General features: G+C 30.0%; 2 protein-coding genes across 3 annotated transcripts; both read right to left on the bottom strand.

Annotated features, from left to right (window-relative positions):
* Positions 1–408: 408 nt before the first annotated feature.
* Positions 409–13,603, bottom strand: irf6 (interferon regulatory factor 6). 2 transcript variants are annotated; one of them, XM_051103730.1, is made up of 8 exons: positions 13,324–13,603; positions 11,171–11,350; positions 10,893–11,088; positions 8,841–8,924; positions 8,528–8,752; positions 4,765–5,157; positions 1,071–1,192; positions 409–937 (listed from the first exon to the last, which is right to left on the bottom strand). In XM_051103730.1, exons 2-8 carry the CDS (start codon positions 11,342–11,344, stop codon positions 713–715), a joined length of 1,419 nt encoding a protein of 472 aa, XP_050959687.1. In that variant the 5' UTR covers positions 11,345–11,350; positions 13,324–13,603; the 3' UTR covers positions 409–712. The 2 variants fall into 2 exon arrangements, with proteins under 2 accessions (XP_050959687.1, XP_050959686.1); XM_051103729.1 differs by having other exon boundaries at positions 11,171–11,353; positions 13,324–13,602.
* A 1,650-nt stretch (positions 13,604–15,253) lies between these two features.
* Positions 15,254–19,647, bottom strand: LOC127161089 (guanylyl cyclase-activating protein 1). Its single transcript, XM_051103731.1, has 4 exons — positions 19,412–19,647; positions 16,136–16,285; positions 15,848–15,938; positions 15,254–15,767 (listed from the first exon to the last, which is right to left on the bottom strand). Exons 1-4 carry the CDS (start codon positions 19,607–19,609, stop codon positions 15,628–15,630), a joined length of 579 nt encoding a protein of 192 aa, XP_050959688.1. The 5' UTR covers positions 19,610–19,647; the 3' UTR covers positions 15,254–15,627.
* Positions 19,648–20,105: the final 458 nt, after the last annotated feature.

Genomic DNA, 20,105 nt, shown 5'->3' with positions numbered 1-20,105 from the left:
AAATTTTCTAAATATTATACAAAAAGGTGTATAAAAATATTAAAATAATTAGACAATGTTAAATAAATGTAATACTTAACAAAAAAAAGTGTTTATATACAAAATTTTTTATGTGCAAAAAATTAGATTTACATGTCATTAATTTCATTTAACCTATATTATTTTATTTATTATAATATCATATTTAAATTTAATATACATTTTGATATAACTTGTTTAATAATACATCTTGACAAATTATTAGTATCTAAATATTAAATGAAGCAAGTAACAACACACACACACTTACAGTACATTCATATATTTTAAATGTTTTTACCATGGTAAACTCACAAAAAAGCAGCAAAAGAACCCTGTTATTCCTGAAAGTAGACTCAAAACCAATGAAATGACAAAAACTCATCAGTCTGTGTTTTTCTCTTTTTATTTGATAAATCCATACAACATTAATACACAAATCTACATGATGGGACGTCAAACACAAGGTACGGTTAAAAACTACAAGACATTCAAGCCCGAGAAAAGTGCGAGAATCCCGATTAACACGCGTAACATACGTCTGCAGTAAAAGCACGAGAGCGCTGCTAAAAGCTCAGACAGCAGGAAGCGAGCTGAGCCGATAAAAGCTGGTCTAAACACGTCAGCGCGTGGCTGATCATTAATGGCGCGCTGGACTTCGCCCGGTCGGCGCCGGCGCGCTGGTGTACCTGTGTCACTGCGTGTGCTGCGCCTGCGAAAGCTGCATGTTGGGCGGCAGAGGCCAGTTCTCCTGACCCTGGTGCGTCTGCAGGAGGCGGTAGAGCTGCTTCAGGTGCGTCACAATGTTGTCCTTGATGTCGGGGATGGAGATCTGCAGCCGCACACTGCCGCTGTCGAAGGAGCGCGTGCAGTCGCCCGAAAACATCTCGCTGATCATCCGCGCCACCACCGGGACCACCTGAACACACACAAACAAGCACTGAACACGCTCGCCCCGCCCACAGACGCTCCTGATTGGTCCAGCTGTGGTCATATCTGCATAAGTTATGCGGCACAGTCTGAGCTGTATTTCATTTGTACATGCGTCTGACCTGCACCGTGATGAGTTTGCGCTCACGGGGTCTGCCGTCGGGCCACTCCTCACCGAAACACAGGTGAATGTCGTAGAGCGGAGACTCAGACGACGACTGACCGCGCTGGTGAGCGATCACACCTGCACACACACGTCACAATCACTGATTATGCGCTGACTGTTAAATATACAAATGTTTTGTTGGTTTAATCATATACAGTATAATAAAAAAAGACAAATGTGATTTGATTTGATAATATTTATATAATTTATAGTATAAAACAATAGCCTGGCACAAACATGAATTTTGTGCTGATGATTAATTATCACAGAAATAAATAATGATCTAAATCTATTGAATTATAACTAACATAATATAATATAGCTTGCATGATCATGAATTTTGTGATGATTATCACAGAAATAATTACAATTCATTTATCACTTTGATACTCCATATATATTGTATCTCTTGTTTGACAATTAACACAAATGCTGTTGTTTTGTTCGTTTTTTGTTATTAAAATACTAAAAATAATAAAACATGCCTGTATGATTTACTTTAATGCTGTGAAAAATGTATATTAATAGAACTGATTATTTATAACATAATATATGGCCTGTCAGCATGAATTTTGTGCAATGATTAATTGTCATACAAATAATTATGATTATAAATAAGATAATATAGTTATATATAGGGCTGCACGATTTGGGAAAATTTTCATATTGTGATTATTGAGGTCAATATTGCGATATGCGATTGCGATTATAAAAAATGGTATTGTGAGTCAACTTGATGGGTTGAAAGTGCACACACAGATTAGTGATAATGCGGAAATGTGTATTTGTAACACTAGAAATGGTTTCAAAATAAATTATTTTTACCAAATGAAATAGCATTTGCATTAATGTAAACTTATTTTCTCAAAAGTATAGCTAAATTAAATAAAATAAAAACATACACATTTTCACAAAAATAAGATATTTTAAAGATTTTGCCCAAACAAACGGACATTTATGAAGAACGTAACATACTCTGTGTAAACTCTTTTGAAAAGGAAACTGGATATGTTTTTGGTCGATCGGATCACAAGTCGTTTACACCTGGCGTTTAAATCCATCTCTTCTGTCCACTTTTGACCACTTCTGATCACATTCCTGCATTTACATACATTACAAACTCAACTGACTGGCCCGTCTCCTGTCTGATTTCATGTGATTCTCTTCAGACATTAGAACTGCACTTGAATTATGAACTTCTAGAACGTTTGACCTCCTATATAAATAAAATAAACAAATATAAATACAAAGAGTATAAATTAAATCAGTCTAAACAACAAAATAGCTGTATTAAGTGCAAACAATAGTGCAGCCATAATCAAAGTAGGCTAGGCTACTCTCTCAATATTCAAAGTGCAAATAGACACCAATTTGTTTCAAGCCTGATACAGAGCTATAGACAACTACACAACCTATTATAGGATACATACAAATAACAACATATATATGTTATGTAGCCTAATTTGCGCGCACTGTGGAACCGCTCTTTAAAAGCGGGTATTAAAATTGCTTTTGAAGTCGCGTGCGCGTTTTACTTTCGGTTTCGTCTTAAGGATCGTGCGAATTCTCAGCGGCGCTGAGCGTGCTTTCTACAATAGGAGACATTCATTTAACAAACGAATTTGAAAGTGAGGGGGACACAAACGGGATTTTGAAAACGTTTTACACCCCTATTTACACCTGTACTTATCATTGTCCACTTGTGATCAGATCGACGCATCAGAAAACGCATGTTAATACCAGGTGAAACAGGGCCTCTAATTCTTGCACAGTAACTCTCTCTGGTCAGTGTCAGTGATCTCAAATCCAAAATATCACCATATTATTTTTTTTATTTATTTATTTGGCTACCAGATCAGTGTCGATCTCCTCGGCATCCATCCACTGCGCACACAAGTGAACACGCACGTGCACTGCCTATACTGAGAGACTGTCAGATTTTTTTGTTTTAATCTTTTTTGTTAGTTTGTTTGTTTGTGTTGTAAGCAGTACGGAAAATCGGCAAACTGTCTCAGAAAGTAGGTGTTCTCAAGTCCACACTTATTTAATAAAAATCGCAATATTTTGCCGTCATATAATCGCACAGGCTGACATCGCGATTGCGATACAATTAATCGTGCAGCACTAGTTATATAATATAGTTAATTGAAATATAATTTGGGCGTCACAATCATACATGTTCTGCTGACAATTAATTGTAATACAAATAATTAGGATTAACAGTTTAATTTTGTTTTGATCAATTTACATTTTTAATAATAATAATAATAATAATAATAATAAATTATAATTAAAAATGGGTCTATATGATTTACTTTAATGCTTAATATTAATGCTATACAATTTATTATAATTTAAAGACTTATAATAAATATACTAATATGGGCCGTCACAATCATACATTTTGTGCTTACAATTTTCATAGAAATAATTATAATTAACAGTTTAATTTTGTTTTAATTCATCTAGGTTTTTTTTTAATAGTTGCAACTTTAAATAATAGTAATAATAATAATAATAATAATAATAAATAAATTAAAATGGGCCTATGAGTTACTGTAATGCTGTAAAAATTAATATTTGAAGAATCAATTGTAATGTAACATAATACATTATTATATTATATTATATTATATTATATTATACAATCTTAATGATCATACATTTTGTGCTGATGACTAATTGTCTAACAAATAATTATGATTAACAGTTAATTTTTTTAAGTTGAATTGTAAAAAAAAAAAAAAAAAAAAAAAAAAAAATAATAATAATAATAATAAATTGCAAATAAAAATGAGATTTACTTTAAGGCTCTAAAAATTATGTTTAAAAAATTAATAATATAATATAATATAATATAATATATGATATGGTCACAATCATAAATTTTGTGCTGATGATTAATTATCATACAAATAATTATGATTACCAGTTTTTGTTTTGTTGTTGTTTTTTTGAATTGGAATTGTAAATTAAAAACGTAATTTAATATAAACTATACATATTAAAAATGTAATAAAATAAATTAATAATATTTAAAGAATGAATTACAATATAATATAATTTTTTTAATTTATTTTTTATCCATTTAGTTTTTTTTTTTAAATTGGAACTGTATATAATAATAATAATAATAATATTTTTATTATTATTATTAAAAATGGGCCTAAATGATTTACCTTAATGGTATAAAACTTAATAATATTCAAAGAATAATTTATAATATAATATAATATAATATAATATAATAATATAATATAATATAATACAATATAATATAATATAATATAATATAATACAATATAATATAATATAATATAATATAATATAATATAATATAATATAAAATAAATAGTCATACAAATGTTTTATTCATGTCATTATTTCATTCGGAATCATATATAATAACATACTAAAATATTGTAATAAATCAGCCCATATGATTTACTGTAATACAGTGAAAATGAACATGTACATACTTATTTATAATGTAATAAGTCTGATTAAACCAACAAACCTTAATATCATATATTAATGCAGGTGTGATATCATGCATTTGATTGCTCATCTTAATGCACTAATTTGTACAGTAAACAACTGAAAACCAGTTATTTGACCCGAGTCATACGACTGATTCGCTGCTCACTCACCGCTGAGGAAGGACTCGAGGCAGAAGAGCTTGACCTTGTGCTGGCGCTCGATGAGGTTGGGCGTGTTCTGGTTGGGCGCGCATGGGCCGGACCAGTACACCTTACACTGGCACAGGCGCACGGCGTAGATGTCGTGTCCACTCACCTCCAGGATAAGGCCGCGGTCCATGACGTCCAGCAGGCGGCTCGTGAACAGGCGCTGCTTGTCGTTGGTGATGTGTTCGGTGGAGGGGAAGCGCACCTGCTCCAGGCTGATGGGGCCGAACAGCTCCTCCTGATTGACAATGGGCCCCAGATCCCCGTAGAACAGGCGACAGCCCTGCGGGTTACTCACTGTCACCGGCGGACACATCTCTTTACCGCGGTAATAGAACTGCACCTCCAGATCCGTCACTGCACACACACACAGGGCATTATGGGTCATATACGACAGGATCTTGTTACAAAATTCACATTAAAGATCTATTTATCAGTGCCATCATCACATTAATCGATAATAAATTTGACTATTTTTCCCATATAAGGCAACAAAAACAGACACATTAAATGTCAGTTAAACATGCAGAATTGCATAAACACATTCATAAATTTAATAATATTTTTAATATAGAGCTACAAACATTTAACTAAGATTAAAATATCAATTAAATGTATTCAATGATGATTCAGTAAATGATAAGTACTGTCTTAATGGTTCATTTCTTAATATATTATTCATTATTATTATTTAAATATGATTTGTTGCTATACAGACGTACAAAAATTACAATTTAAGATCAAACTTGTCAATTAAACATTCAATATTTTTATTTTAAACACATTTATCCAATTCAACATTCTCCTTATTTACTTATTTACATATTATTATTTATTTGTTAATTACATATGTCCAATATTTGTGAAATTTATATTTAAGATTTAATCAATTAAACTTGCAAAATTTAGCATATTTATTGTAATTTTGCATGAAATTTAATATGAATTTGAAAACTTTACTATGAATTTGATGTTAAATTGACAATAAATGTAAAGAAAAATGTATAACTATACATTAAAATGTATCATATTTAACAATTTAATGTCCTTTTGAACGGCTTATTTTACTCACATATTATTTATTATTATTTACTTATATAAGGCTACTGCCACATCGTCACAAAGTTTATCATTTGGACGTTTTTTTTAAGCCTTGTTCATTTAAAGTTTCAATCGATCAGAGAGAGACGCCTCTCTGACGGACAAACAGCCTACAAAAGTATGTCAAAATACCCATCTTGATGACTAACTTGGTAGCTTTAACAATGATTAACCTATATTTAATTTATACAGTGGAGTGCAAATACACCGACCGATCTCTGTTCCGGGCTTGCACAAGAACTGCAAGCAATAAAAAAAAATACTAAATGTCATGTTTGTGGAAATATTACAAGCTCTTTAAACATCCGTTAACTGAGGCCAGAGACACTGAAGATGAACACAAAGAGGAAAAAATACTGTGGCAGGCAGAGCAAGATCACGGCTTACAATGCGCAAAATATTGGAAATATTATCTAAATATTAAAAACGGGGTTTATATGACTGTATCTCTGAGGGGAAATGACTGTTTAAAGAAATGTTTACATGGCCTTTTCTTTTCATTTGCCTCTGTATAATGCAAGTTGTGTTCACAAGCATGGCAATGCTTTGTTTACAGCGGTAACCAGGGAAATGCTGTATCATGAATCCATAAGCGCCACCTGCTGGCAGAGACCGAATTTGCGTTCATTTAGTCCATATGCTGTTTTTCCCCTAAAGCATATTTTCCAGGGCTGGACAATAAGGAGTGCCCGAAGATGCTCGGGACAGTTGACGAATATGTCACTGGCCCGATTGGGCCACTGCTGCGTCGTCACAAAAGTTTATCATTTGCACTTGTTTTTAACCTTGATAATGTCAAAGTTTAAGCGATCACAGAAAGACGCGTCTCTGACGGAAAAATAGCCTACAAAAGTATTAGCTTTGTAACTTTAACAATGATCAATACATAATTTATACAGTGGAGACAGATGCACCGATTGACTGGACATATTTCAACCCATCTCTTGTTCTGGGCTTGCACAAGGCAATGTCTCGTGTGTACAAATATGATGAACTCTTCACACATTCGATAACAGAGGCCAAAGATGCTAAAGATGAACACAAAGAGAAAAAAAAAAAATACTGTAGCAGGCAGAGCACGATCACGGTGTACAATGTGCAAAATATTATCCTAAATATTAAATATTGTGGTTTATGCGAATGTATCTGTGAGGGGAACTGACTGTTTACATGGCGTTTTCTTTTCATTTGCCCATGTATGATGTATTTAAAGTAGCATTCATAAGTACAGAGCTGCTTTGTTTACAGCGGTAGCCATAGAAACATAATATCACTGTTGTTCCATAAGCGCCACCTGCTGACAAAGAGTTTGCATTCTTTCAGTCTGCCGTTTTCCCTAAGGCATCTTTTCATTTTTAATAAAATATTAACAAATAAATAAAAAAATAAAAAATAAAAAAAGTAATAAACAATAGGTTTAGGAGTGGTATCGAATTTGGTATGTCAAATTTTGGTGTCATATAAGCTTATTTATTAAAATAAAATATAACACGAGTCAAAAACAATAATAACAGCAACTATTTAATTTTTTTGTGGCAGGGCCAGTGAAAATCTTGACCGTCCAAGTAAAAATTTGAACCACTTGCCCGACCGGGCCAGTAGAAAAAATCCTTAGCGTTGAGCCCTGTTTTCATTTGCAATAAAAAAATGTTTTGAACAAATAATGTTTGAATTTTATGTTTGTTAGGCTAGTAGTTTTTGCTGTGATATCAAAATTAGAATCGAGAATTGTACAATTTAACTGATATGTAAAATTTTGATGTCATATAAGCTTATTTATTAAAATAAAAGACAACATGGGTCAAAAACAATGATAACAGCAACTATTTTGTTTGTTTGTTGTTGTTTTTTTGTGGCAGGGCCAGGGAAAATTTTGACCGGGCAAGTAAAAATTTGAACCACTTGCCCGACCGGGCCAGTAGAAAAAATCCTTAGTGTTGAGCCCTGATATTAATATATTTCTAGCTGTCAAGTTAAACTGAACTTTTATTTTGACGGGTTGCTGTGAAAACCTTTAGGGTCTTTATTATATGACGTTAGTTTTCCGCAAAAGAAACGGTAAAATGCTCGTGAAGATTACTCTTGGAGCAGTTCTAGAGATGATGTTCATGTGTTCATGTACTCATATATTGAGGCGGCAGAGGCTGAAAACACTGCGAGCGTCACGCGTATGTGTGTAGTAAACAAAACTGCGCGTCCGCGCCATTCACTAACAGACGCAGAAATACGACTCTTATTAAAACACATTCTTAAAGCACCGGTACTAGTAAAATGCAGAATCGTACCATTTTAAAGGCAGGGTATTTCAATACTTAAGTACCGGTATATCGCGCAACACTACTACTAGCATTATTTGTTTCCTTTTTTAAATAATAATAATTTTCCAGCACAACTACAAGATTTTCCAAGACATTTTCCATTTTCTCTCCGTTTTCATTTCCATTTCTTCATTTTTTTCCATTTTCTCTGACAAACTTTTTTTTAATCTAGTTTATATTTAAGATGGAATTTTGAATAAAATCTGTCAAATTTAATGTCATTTTACCCATTTTTAAATGAGACTAACCAACTTTCCTACAGAACATAAGTGTGTGTGAGTGATTAGTGTGTGTGAGTGTGTGTTTACTGGGCAGGGAGCTGATCCAGGTCTCCGGCGTGGCGAACATGGCGTCCAGCGGCGTGGGCGTCTGCAGCTCCATGGGCGGCGGCTGCATGTCCACGTCCTGCGGCTCCTTCTTGGGCCACACCTCCACCGAGGGAGGAGCAGCGGGAGGAGGACAGCTGGGCGGCTGCATGGGAGACACGGAGCCCGGAGGAGTCCAGACCTGAGCCAGCGGAGACGAGCTCATGCCTGCACATGAACATCATCAGAGAAACACTGCTTCAACATGAACATCAAACACAAGCCGATAACCTGAAGCGATCTTGTGATGAAGTACCGTGCGGGGGATACGGAGGAGGCGGCTCAGGAGTGTCAGGAATGTCGTCTTCATCACCGTCTGTCTCATATGTGGGAACCGAACCTGAGACGGGCAGACGGAGAGTTTATGGCTGTGTTCACAATCACAAACTCGCATACTGAATACTTACTTATTTTGAATAGTATGTTAAATAGTTTGCAACAAGATGTCAATTTAATATAAATACATATATATAAAAAAAAATATATATATATATACATATATATATATATATATACACACTACCGTTCAAAAGTTTGGGGTCAGTACATTTTTATTGTTTCTTTTTTTCTTTTTTTTTTTTCTTTTTTTAAGAAATTAATACTTTTATTCACCAAGGATGTATTAAGTTAATAATTAAAAGTTTATTAAAAGTTAATAATAAATAATTTACATTGTTATAAATTATTTATATTTTGAATAAACACTGTACTTTTTAAACTTGTTATTCATGAAAGAATCCTGAAAAAAAAAAAAAAAAAAAAAAAAAAAAAAAAAAAAAATCACAGGTTCCAAAAAATATTTGGCAGCACAACTGTTGATGTTATCCAAACTGATCATTCTAATAATAAATCCGAATATTAGAATGATTTCTGAAGGATCATGTGACACTTAAGACTGGAGTAACAGCTGATAAAAATTCAGCTTTTCATCACAGGAATAAATTCTATTTTAAAGTATGTTAAAATAAAAAACATTATTTTATATTGTAAAAACATTTTGCAATATTACTGTTTTTTTTTCTATATTTTTAATCAAATAAATGCAGCCTTGATGAGCATAAGAAACTTCTTTAAACACTATTACAAGTCTTACTGACCCCAAACTTTTGAACGGTAGTGTATATATACATTATTTTGATTGATTCAAGAATAAAATCATGTGAAAAATATTTTTGTTCTTAATAGTTAAAGGTTACAGTTTTGGGAATAACATTTAATAAACTTTTTTTAAACTTTACTTTTTTTTTTTTTTTTTTTTTTTTTTTTTAAGTAAAATAGTACACAACAATATCAAATTCTAAACAATGCTACACTATATTTAATTCAACAATTATCTTGGGAAATAAAATTATTATTTCTTTATTAATACAATTTGTAAAACTTCTAAAATTGCATAAAAATGTCAAAAGATACATTAAAACATCAAATAATTTATTTGAAAAAAAAAGTCATTTAAGAATGAAATTATGCAAATTAAATTTCTCTTTTAATAACAACATCTTTTACAAGTATAAATAAATGTTTCAGAAATAATATTAAAAGATTTTTAAGTTTTAGTAACTTATTTTTAACTTTACTACTTTAATAAAAATACATAAAACAATGCTACACTTATAATTTATTGTACATTATATTTATTTCATATTTAATTCAGCAATGATCTTGGGAAATTAAATTTATTAAAATAATTTGTAAAATTTCTAAAATTGCGTAGGAATGTCACAAAACTACAAACAATTTCATAAAATAATTCAAGAATGAAATTATGCAAATTAAATTTCTCTTTTCATATTGTCTTTTACAAGTATAAATAAAAAATCTTTCAGAAATAACATTAAAAGATTTTTTTTTAATAACTTATTTTTAACTATTTTTTAAAATATGTAAAATACCATAGAACAAAATTATGCAAATAAATTTTGTTCAACAAGAACAAAATTATGCAAATAAAATTCCACTTTTAATAAGTCTCTTACATAAGACTCACAATAAAATAAAATACAATAAGTATAAAATGTTTCAGAAATAACATCACAAAATTAAGTTTTAATAATTGGGTTATATTATTATAAAAAGTGTTATTATTATTATAAAATTATAATTGTTACATTTATTAGCAAAAACTGTATATTTATAGCCACATAGAGCCACAAAAATTAAATGCTAAGACTAAATTGTCAATTAAACATGTCAAATTAGTTTTATTTAATGTATCTATTAATTCATTTAAGTTATTTAAATGAATTAATTTAAGAATAAAGTCAAACCCCTTTTTTTGTTTGTGTGTGTGTGTGTATGTGTTTGTTACCCGGGTTGCTGGAGGTCTGAGGAATATCACACACGTCGTAGATCTTCAGCGGGTTCATGGGAACCTCTTTGGTCCCGTCGTAGATGAGGTTGAACTCACGGCTCTTGTTGAGGGCACATCTCAGCTGCGCTTTCCATTTGGCTGGATCCGGCTCGTCCACTCCTTCCTGATATTTCCCCGTCTCCACGGCCCAGGCCTGACAAACACAAACACACGGATCGGATCAGTCCCGTCTCGATCACCGCAGTACCCTGGGCCTCGAGATCTCGATCACTCACCTTAAAGATGGTGTTCTCCTCCTCCTGCTGGGGCGTGTGACGCGTGGCGTGTTTCCACGGGATCTGGAAGCGTTTGGCCTCGCGGTCCAGCCAGATCAGACCGGGAAACGTCCCGTTGTCCACCTGAGACACCAGCCAGGGCTTCAGCCGCACACGACGTGGATGGGATGACATGACCACCTTCTGGAAAGAAGAGGAAGAACACATTAATGAAACTGAAAATCATCAAACTGAGCCTACAAACAATAATAGAATTTAATAAAACAATTAACACAATATTTTTATTATATTTCTATTCATAAAAATGTTATATTAACATGATGACGGGGGAGAAAAACAAAAAAAAAAGTGAGGCTGCAAATAATAAAATTGAGCTTAAAAACACAAATAATATTAAATGAAAAATAATAATAATAATTTAACAATATTTTTATTTTTATTACATTTTATCATGTTAACAATATTATATAAATAAATATTTAACTGTATTATTATTATTATTATTATTATTATTATTGCAATCAATAAAAAATATATTAACAAGACATGGAGAAAAAACACATTAGAGACTAAAATAATCAAACAGAACTTACAAACACTAATATTTAATTAAAAAACATTAATATTTTATCATTTGTTATTTTTGATACATTTTTATATAATTATATTATTATTTGTATTATATTATTATATTTTATTTTATTGTATTATTATTAATGTAATGAATAAAAATACCATATTAACAATCAAAAATAACAATAAATAAATAAATGATTTAAAAATGATCAGACTGAGCCTAAAATGTTTTAACTCATTTTTTAATCTTGTGCTATTATTTTCATTACTATTACTATTATTATCATCATCATTATTATTATATAATTAATAAAACATATCCATATCTTTTGCAGAAAAAAAAAAATCAAATAATTAAACAGGCTACTATTAAAACACATTTTTAATTCAAAAATCATAATTTTATATATTTTTATTTTTAATACATGTAAAAATTATTAGCAATATTACATTAAACATTTATGTAAATAATTAATTAATTAAATACAATATTATTATTATTACTATTAATATACAACCACAATGACCTTCTGGAGTTGAAAACCCATAAATGAAGCTAAAAATAATCTAACAGACTAATATTAAAACACTATTTTATAAAAATTATATTTATTTTTTTATCTTTAATACATGTTCTAAAATTATTAGCAACATTACATTAAATATTAAATATATTATTATTATTATTATTCCATGGCGACGTGTAGAGGAAAAACACATAAATGAGGCAAAACAAAAATCAACAGGCTAATATTAAAACACTATTTTATAAAAAATCTAATATTTTTTATCTTTACTACATGTTTTTAAATTATTAGAAACATTACATTAAATATGAAATATATTATTATTATTATTTAAAAAAAAAAAAACTATTATTGGGAGGAAAAACACAAATGAGGCTAAAACGTAATATAACTTAGCCTTCAAAGATTTTTTTTTTTAAATATAATATTTTATTGTATTTTTTATTTAACATATTTTATCATATTGACATATTAAATACAGTATTATAAAATATCACATTAACGTGATTAATGTAACATGATGAGCAAAAAAACAAAAAACAAATAAAAAACAAACAGCTAAAAATAATCAAACTGAGGCGACAAACTAATACTTAAAAACACTTATAATAAATTTAATATTTTAATCCCATTTCTTGTATTTAATACATTTTAGATTATTACTTTAAACTTTATATTACCAAATATATTATGATTATTTTTATTATCAGCTGCAGCCTAAACTGCACTTTAACTGACCAGATTTTAACTTAAAAAACTTGATTGACAACACAGACCTGATTAAAATTCACATTAATAATTAGACTTAATATGAATGCTCATTAATTTAACGAATAATCAGAAACAATCGTTATATAAGTGAATGAATTGCGTAAATAAACACCAGGCGACTCTGATATTCGATACTATCGCACACAAATCTCTTTGTCGTCGATAAAAACACTGAAATTCCTCCAGTAAAGCATATTATGCTGTATTATATTGCTGGAATGAAGGTGAAAGTGTGTGAATATTAAATATAAAAGCGTTTTAAATATTAATGAGTCTCACCTGAGGGTTTCAGGAAGCGTCAAAGCAGGAAAGAAAACCCCAGCAATCCTGAGGCCTTTACCGCCAAAACGCGCTTCTCTTTGAAATAATCCGATTTAAGTCGTCATAAATAGGTCGTGAAACAGATCATGGGCTCGCACATTCGCGGTGGGTCCGTGTGAGACGCGTGTGAAGCTCGTTTCGTGTGTGTTTCAATCTCAGCTCGAAAGTTTCCCCGTCCGCCGAAACTCAGGTACAGCGGTGACATCACGCGCCTTTCTCTGACTCACGCGCACACACATACATACGGGCACGCGCACATACAACACACAGACGAAAACTCTCGAAAACAAAACCTATTTCACAATGAAACATGACTGTATTTGTGGTTTATCTTAAGATTTGGTCGATTAAGTGAGGACACGCTTTATGTAAGTCATTTATAATTACCACAGACTGAATCAAATCCTACTTCTAAAACAAAACGTTTAAAATGTAAGATATATCAAGAATAAGAAATTCTTATTCGTGTTTAAAATGCTTTTTTTTCCATTTTCAAAAAAAAAAAAAAAAAAAAAAAAAAAAAAAAGTGTGTGAAAAGGTGCTTACATTAAATTGGTAATTAAAAGTATAAATAATGAAAATCGTAATCTGTATTAATCGAAATAAAGCTAAAATAAAATACAAATAAAATATAAATAAATGAAAATGTTACACTTTAAAAACCTGTGTTACTGAAATTAATGTTTAAGTTGAAGTACTAATATAGTAAATTAAAATCGTTATATAGAATTATTTTTTAAACTATATTGACAGAAGCACAAAACAAAATTACAAAAACTATTTTAAACTAATATTACATGAAAATTATAATCTGTAATTGAAATAAATAAATGTATACATTTATGAATGATAAAATAAAATAAAATCTAAATATGAGATATTTAGCACTTTTTCACAAATAAGAAATATTTTAAAAGTTTTTAAAAACTTTTTTTTTCGACAAATATTTAGTGTAAGAAGGTGCTTACATTAAATTGGTAATTAAAATATGAAATGAAACAAAAATAATTAAAATCGTAATCTCTAATTGAACAAGGCTAAAATAAAATAAAGATAAAATAATATAAATATTAGATGAAAACCTTAAACTTAAAAGCCCTAAATAAATGTTACTGAAATAAATGTTTAAGTTGCAATACTAATAAAATAAATTACAATTGTTATATAGAAATATTTTTAAAAACTATTGACATAAGCACAAATTACTAAAATTAATTTAAACAAAAAAAAAAATATTCAAAATTGTAATCTGTGATTGAAATAAATCTAAAATATAAATAGAAGATATTTAGCACTTTTTCACAACTAAGAAATTCTTCAAAAGTGTTTATTTATTTATTTATTTTTTTCATTTTCAACAAATATTTAGTGTAAGAATGTGCAAACACTACATTTACAATGTTAGCAGTGTTGTTACCGGTAATTAAAAGTAAAATTAAACTAAAAACAATAAAAAATAGTTACCTGTAACTGAAATAAATCAGAAATAAAATGAAATAAAACTAGTATTAGATACGTTTTAGATAAAATATTAGTATTAGACAAAAAAAAAAAAAAAAAAAAAAAAAAAAGAATGTTACTGAAATTAATGTTTAAGTTGAATTAAAAAGAAAATAATTTTAAAGTTATATATAGAAATAGAAAAATATTGACAAATGCACAAAAGAAAATGAATAAAACTTAATATAGATGAAAAATGAAAATCTAAAAACAAAAGCTAATTAAAACTTTAAAAATTAAATGAAAATTGTAATCTGTAATTCACATATATCTGAAATAAAATAAAATTCAACAAATACTATATTAGTATATAAAAAATACTAGTATATTAATAGTTTTATTGTAAAATTGCATTCATTGTCAGTCAGTTCAATAGATCACTTATTTTGAGGTTGTTTATAGTTATTACTCTACATGCAAAACAGATTTTATGTTTTATTTTGAAAAGACAATCCAAGTGTAAAATGACAATAATATTATAAATATATACCCTACAGAATACAATACTGCATTTTAATTTTTCATAAATAACATATTCCATTTATATTTACACATCGCAGGACTGAAGAATGTTTTTTATAGGAATGATTCAAGGTTTTAGTGTTTATAAGTGCACTTGAATAAACATGGTTTGCTCCAGTTTCAGTCTCTAACGTTATTCTGCAAAATTACAGTACGATTTTCAGTCCAGCTGAGTAACACAGTAAAACATGGTAAGTACAGGTAAAATCATCATCATTTTGATCATCGTTTGGTCTGGGATCAGTGAACATCTTGCTCAGAGTTAATGTCGCTGTAGATTTTTTTGACGACGTGCGTCAGATCCAAACTCTGGGTCAACATCTTCAACAGCACCTCGTCTCCTTGAATACCCTCCATAAACTCCTCCAGAGAGAGCTCACCTGAACACACACATTTATATAAGTAATTTATGTGAATTAATTAGCATAATAATTAATGTATAGACAGATAGACAGACTACCGTCTCCATTGAGGTCGATCTTGTCAAACACCATGTCTGTGAACTCTTCAGCCGAGATCTCCTGCTCTCCTCCACTAATGGCTCGAATGGCCTGCGGCAGAAAAACAATAGCAGATGAAAAGCTCGTCATGTGAACGTGTGTTTCTCTGACGTGGAGATCCTCTTACACAGACTCAGAGCGTAAGATGATTTCCAGCAGTATGTTCACACAGATGGAGGGTGTTCGTGCTGTAATCTGTGACTCCAGCAGATGGTGCTGAAGAGAAAGGACTGAATTGATCAGGATACCTTGAAGATGAGCAGCAGCTCCTCGCGGTCGATGCAGCCGCTGCCGTCCACGTCGTAGAGTTTGAAGTACCAGCGCAGTTTCTGCTGAACGCCACCCTTCAGGACCAAACTCAGAGCTGCTACATACTCCATGAAATCAATACAACCATCCTGATGATAGAAACATACATTAACATATACATAACTGTATATACACTACCAATCAAAAGATTTTGAACAGTAAGTTTTTAATTTTGTTTTAAAGAAGTCTCTTCTGCTCACCAAGCCTGCATTAATTGATTTAAAATACAGTAAAAAAAACTGTAAAATTGTGAAATATTTTTACTATTTAAAATAAGTGTTTTCTATTTGAATATATTTTAAAATGTCATTTATTCATGTGATTTCAAAGCTGATTTTTTAGCATCATCACTCCAGTCTTCAGTGTCACATGATCCTACAGAAATCATTCTGATATGCTGATTTGCTGCTCAAAAAATATTTATTATTATTATTATATTGAAAACAGCTGAGTGGATTTTTTTTTCAGGTTTCTTTGATGAATAGAAAGTAGAAATAGACACCTTTTGTAACATTATAAATGTCTTTATCATCACTATTGATCAATTTAAAGCATCATTGCTAAAAGTAAAAAATAATTATTTTAATTTCAGATAAATGCTGATCTTTGGATCTTTCTATTAATTAAAGAATCCTGAAAAAAAAATTACTCAACTGTTTTAAATATTAATATTAATAATAATAATAAAAACTGTACTGTAAATTACAATATTAGATGAAAAACGTAAAAAATAAAAAATAAATAAAACAAATAAATTAATGTTACTGAAATAAATGTAAAATTAAAATAAAAGGTGAATGAAACTAAAATTAAACTAAAAATAAATGAAAATTGTTATTGGTAACTGAAATAAATTGAAAATAAAATATATAAATAATAAAATTACATGGCTTTTACATAGTAAAAGATAATTCAATATATTATTAAATACTATAGTAGTATTTAAAGTAAACTTAAACTAAAAAGAAACTAAAAAGAAAATCTGTAATTGAAATGCATCTGAAATAAAATGAAATATAAATTTTAGATAATTAAAGCTAATTCAATATAAATAGTATATTAATATTATGAAATAACACTGATTTGTAGTGTTATTTTATACTGATTATTAGTTTTATTTTACACGCTTTATGTGAAATTATAATTTCATATAAAATAATACAAAATAAATTACATTTTAAAATATATTCATAGTAATGGTAATAAATAATAAATAATAAATAGTAAAAAATATTACACGTGTTTTGCTGTTATTTGGATTAAATAAATGCAGGCTTGGTGAGCAAAGGAGACTTTCTTAAAAATACATTAAAAATCATACTGTTCAAACATGTTTGACTATTAGTGTATCTATACTTACAAATTGCATGATGAAAATTTTATTTAGCAATGTAATCCTCATTTTAGGTAATTAATTCTGACTACTTTTGGATTACTTTTAGATTACTTTTGACCTGATTTGTTTATAGGTTTAAAAGGGATTTTTAAGCAAAGACAAACTAAATATATTACATTACTATGCTACAATACTATGTAATATATTACGTTACTATTTATCAACATTATAAATTACATTACTCCACGCTTTCCCAAACTAGAGTAAATGGAGGAACTGCAGAGGGTTTATGAGTTGATAAATCAATAATATTTATTTAAATAAAAATAAAAATGTAAAATAAAAATGAATAAATTAAATTCAATTTCTACATTCAAAATATTTTATTTGTTGACCTACATGTCAGTGACCAGTAACATTAGGTCGCAAATTAATATATGAACATGAATATTTAAAGCTAAACAACATGACACAGTAGAATTTTAATATGTAATCCATAAAAAGTAACTGTAATCTGATTACTATTTATAAAATGGAATATAATCTAATTACAAGTACTAAATTTTATATATCTAAAATACTCTCGTGTTTTTTTTTTTTTTTTTCACGTAAAGTGAGATGACGAATGAAAGCCGTGTTCAGAAATAAAGCAGCCGATCTGTGAGGACAGGGAAACCCGTCTGTTAACCAGATTAGCGGCTCTCATGGGTTTTAGTCAGGATCTTCAACCTCTGCAGCGCTGCAGTTTATCTAAGTTTACCGCATTAACGCAGATCTCATTACCCACAATCCTCAGATGAACTGAAGCATGAGGGACATGAGGTGATGCTGGTCTCACTGCTGACCCATGAACTAATTTTACCTTCACCTGTATAAATATATTTGTGTAATGAAGGCCCTTAACGTTATTTTAGTGTTTTAGTATTATTTTAGAGATGCTATTACAGCTTTTGGAAATATTTGAATTAATATTTATTTTTATATTTTTGGTTTTATTTAAAGTTTTAGTAACTTTGTGGTGTGTTTTTGTCATTTTTATTAGTTTTTATGTCTAGTTTTTATTTTAGTTTCAGTTTTAGTACATCAAGTTAAACAGAAAAAGAAAAAGCTGAAAAAAGCTAGCTGAAAATAAATAAGTTTAAGTTTATTTTTTAAATATTTTATTTTATTTCAGTTAAACTTTATTGTGTTTCAAGTTAAAAAAAAATATGGATTTAGTTTTAGTTACTGTAGTAATAACCTTTATAACAATTAATAGCTACTATAATATAATAACCTTTGTGGGCTCTTTGTACATAAAAGAAAAAAAAAAAGAAAAAAATATCAAATTCATGAAAATTTATTATAAATAAAAATCCTTCAAATGTGAAAAAAGAATCCAAATTTACACTAACAATCACCTTTCTGAAACGTTTTCAATAAAAATAAAACAATTACTGACAAAACAACTGCCATATAGTGAAATAACGTTTTAAACCTCTGAATAACTAATAATAATCATTATTAACACTGAGGATCAATATAAACAAAGGATGATGACATTAGTAAATAAATATTGCAGCGATATTATTCAAATAAAGCACATTTATAATAATATTTACATTAACAGCCACCTTTCTATAACGTTTTCAATAAACACAATAATTATTGACAAAAAATTCGGCATATCTTATAGTGAAATAACTTTTTAAACCTCTGAATAACTAACAATAACTATTATTAACACTGCGGATGAATATAAACAAAAGTGATATTGTTAAAATCAAGTACATGTATAATTGCATTTAAATGACAGAGATATAAATATGTATTATAGAATATTAGGCCTAATAATTATAAAAAACAAGGTATAAAATTAAATAATAAATGCGCGTCTTACGTCGTTCATGTCGAACGTCTTGAACATGGTCGTGACGTACTCGTTTGATGTTTCTGACAGATTCTTCAAGCCAAAGAACTTCTTGAACTCGTAGAAGGTGAGCTGGCCGGACGGACACTCGGTCATGAACTTCCGGTACCACTGATGAGATTCGCACGCGCTCAGCTCCTCCAGAGTCGTACCCGGCGCGTTCCCCATGATGCTGATGCTGCCGCCGTACTACCGGAGAAGGTCCGGGAGAGATCACCACAGAAACCCCCACTGAACCACGAACTCAGCGCGCCGGACAGCATGAGTGAGTCCCGACCAATCCAGTGCGATGGGCCGGGATCACAGATGACGTCACGCGCCGAGCTGTTGTTTTCAGCGAATTACCGTGAATTAACGCTCACCTGCTGAATGTGTCCTTAGCTGGTTTAAGCTGGTCCTTTGCTGTTTTTTGCTGGTCATGTTGCTGGTCAAGGACCAGCATAAACCAGCAAAGGACAAGCTTAAACCAGCATCAAAACCTACCTAACCAGCATCCCAGCATCAAAACATACCTACCAGCATATGCTGTTTTTTTCACCAGGGGTGTCAGTGTGTTTATTGAACAAGAGTTTATATTGATTTTACTTTGAGCATATCTTGTTTTTTATGTATTTATTGTATTACTAATTGTTTATTGTATGTTTGCAGCAACATTTAGTCCACA

Source organism: Labeo rohita, unplaced genomic scaffold (genome assembly GCF_022985175.1).
Source record: "Labeo rohita strain BAU-BD-2019 unplaced genomic scaffold, IGBB_LRoh.1.0 scaffold_54, whole genome shotgun sequence".
In the NCBI taxonomy this organism is placed as follows: domain Eukaryota; kingdom Metazoa; phylum Chordata; class Actinopteri; order Cypriniformes; family Cyprinidae; genus Labeo; species Labeo rohita.
Note: the sequence above shows the minus strand (reverse complement) of the source record. Positions and strands in the feature narration are given on the sequence as shown.

Coding starts and splice junctions, on each gene's coding strand:
- irf6 (XM_051103730.1), bottom strand. CDS start 11,344: ATGTCATCCCATCCACGTCGTGTGCGGCTGAAGCCCTGGCTGGTGTCT. Junction 8,925..10,892: donor TCAGACCTCCAGCAACCCGG/GTAACAAACACA, acceptor TGCCCGTCTCAG/GTTCGGTTCCCACATATGAG. Junction 938..1,070: donor GCAAACTCATCACGGTGCAG/GTCAGACGCATG, acceptor GTGTGTGTTCAG/GTGGTCCCGGTGGTGGCGCG.
- LOC127161089 (XM_051103731.1), bottom strand. CDS start 19,609: ATGGGGAACGCGCCGGGTACGACTCTGGAGGAGCTGAGCGCGTGCGAA. Junction 15,939..16,135: donor AGCTGCTGCTCATCTTCAAG/GTATCCTGATCA, acceptor TTTCTGCCGCAG/GCCATTCGAGCCATTAGTGG. Junction 15,768..15,847: donor GATCGACCTCAATGGAGACG/GTAGTCTGTCTA, acceptor GTGTGTGTTCAG/GTGAGCTCTCTCTGGAGGAG.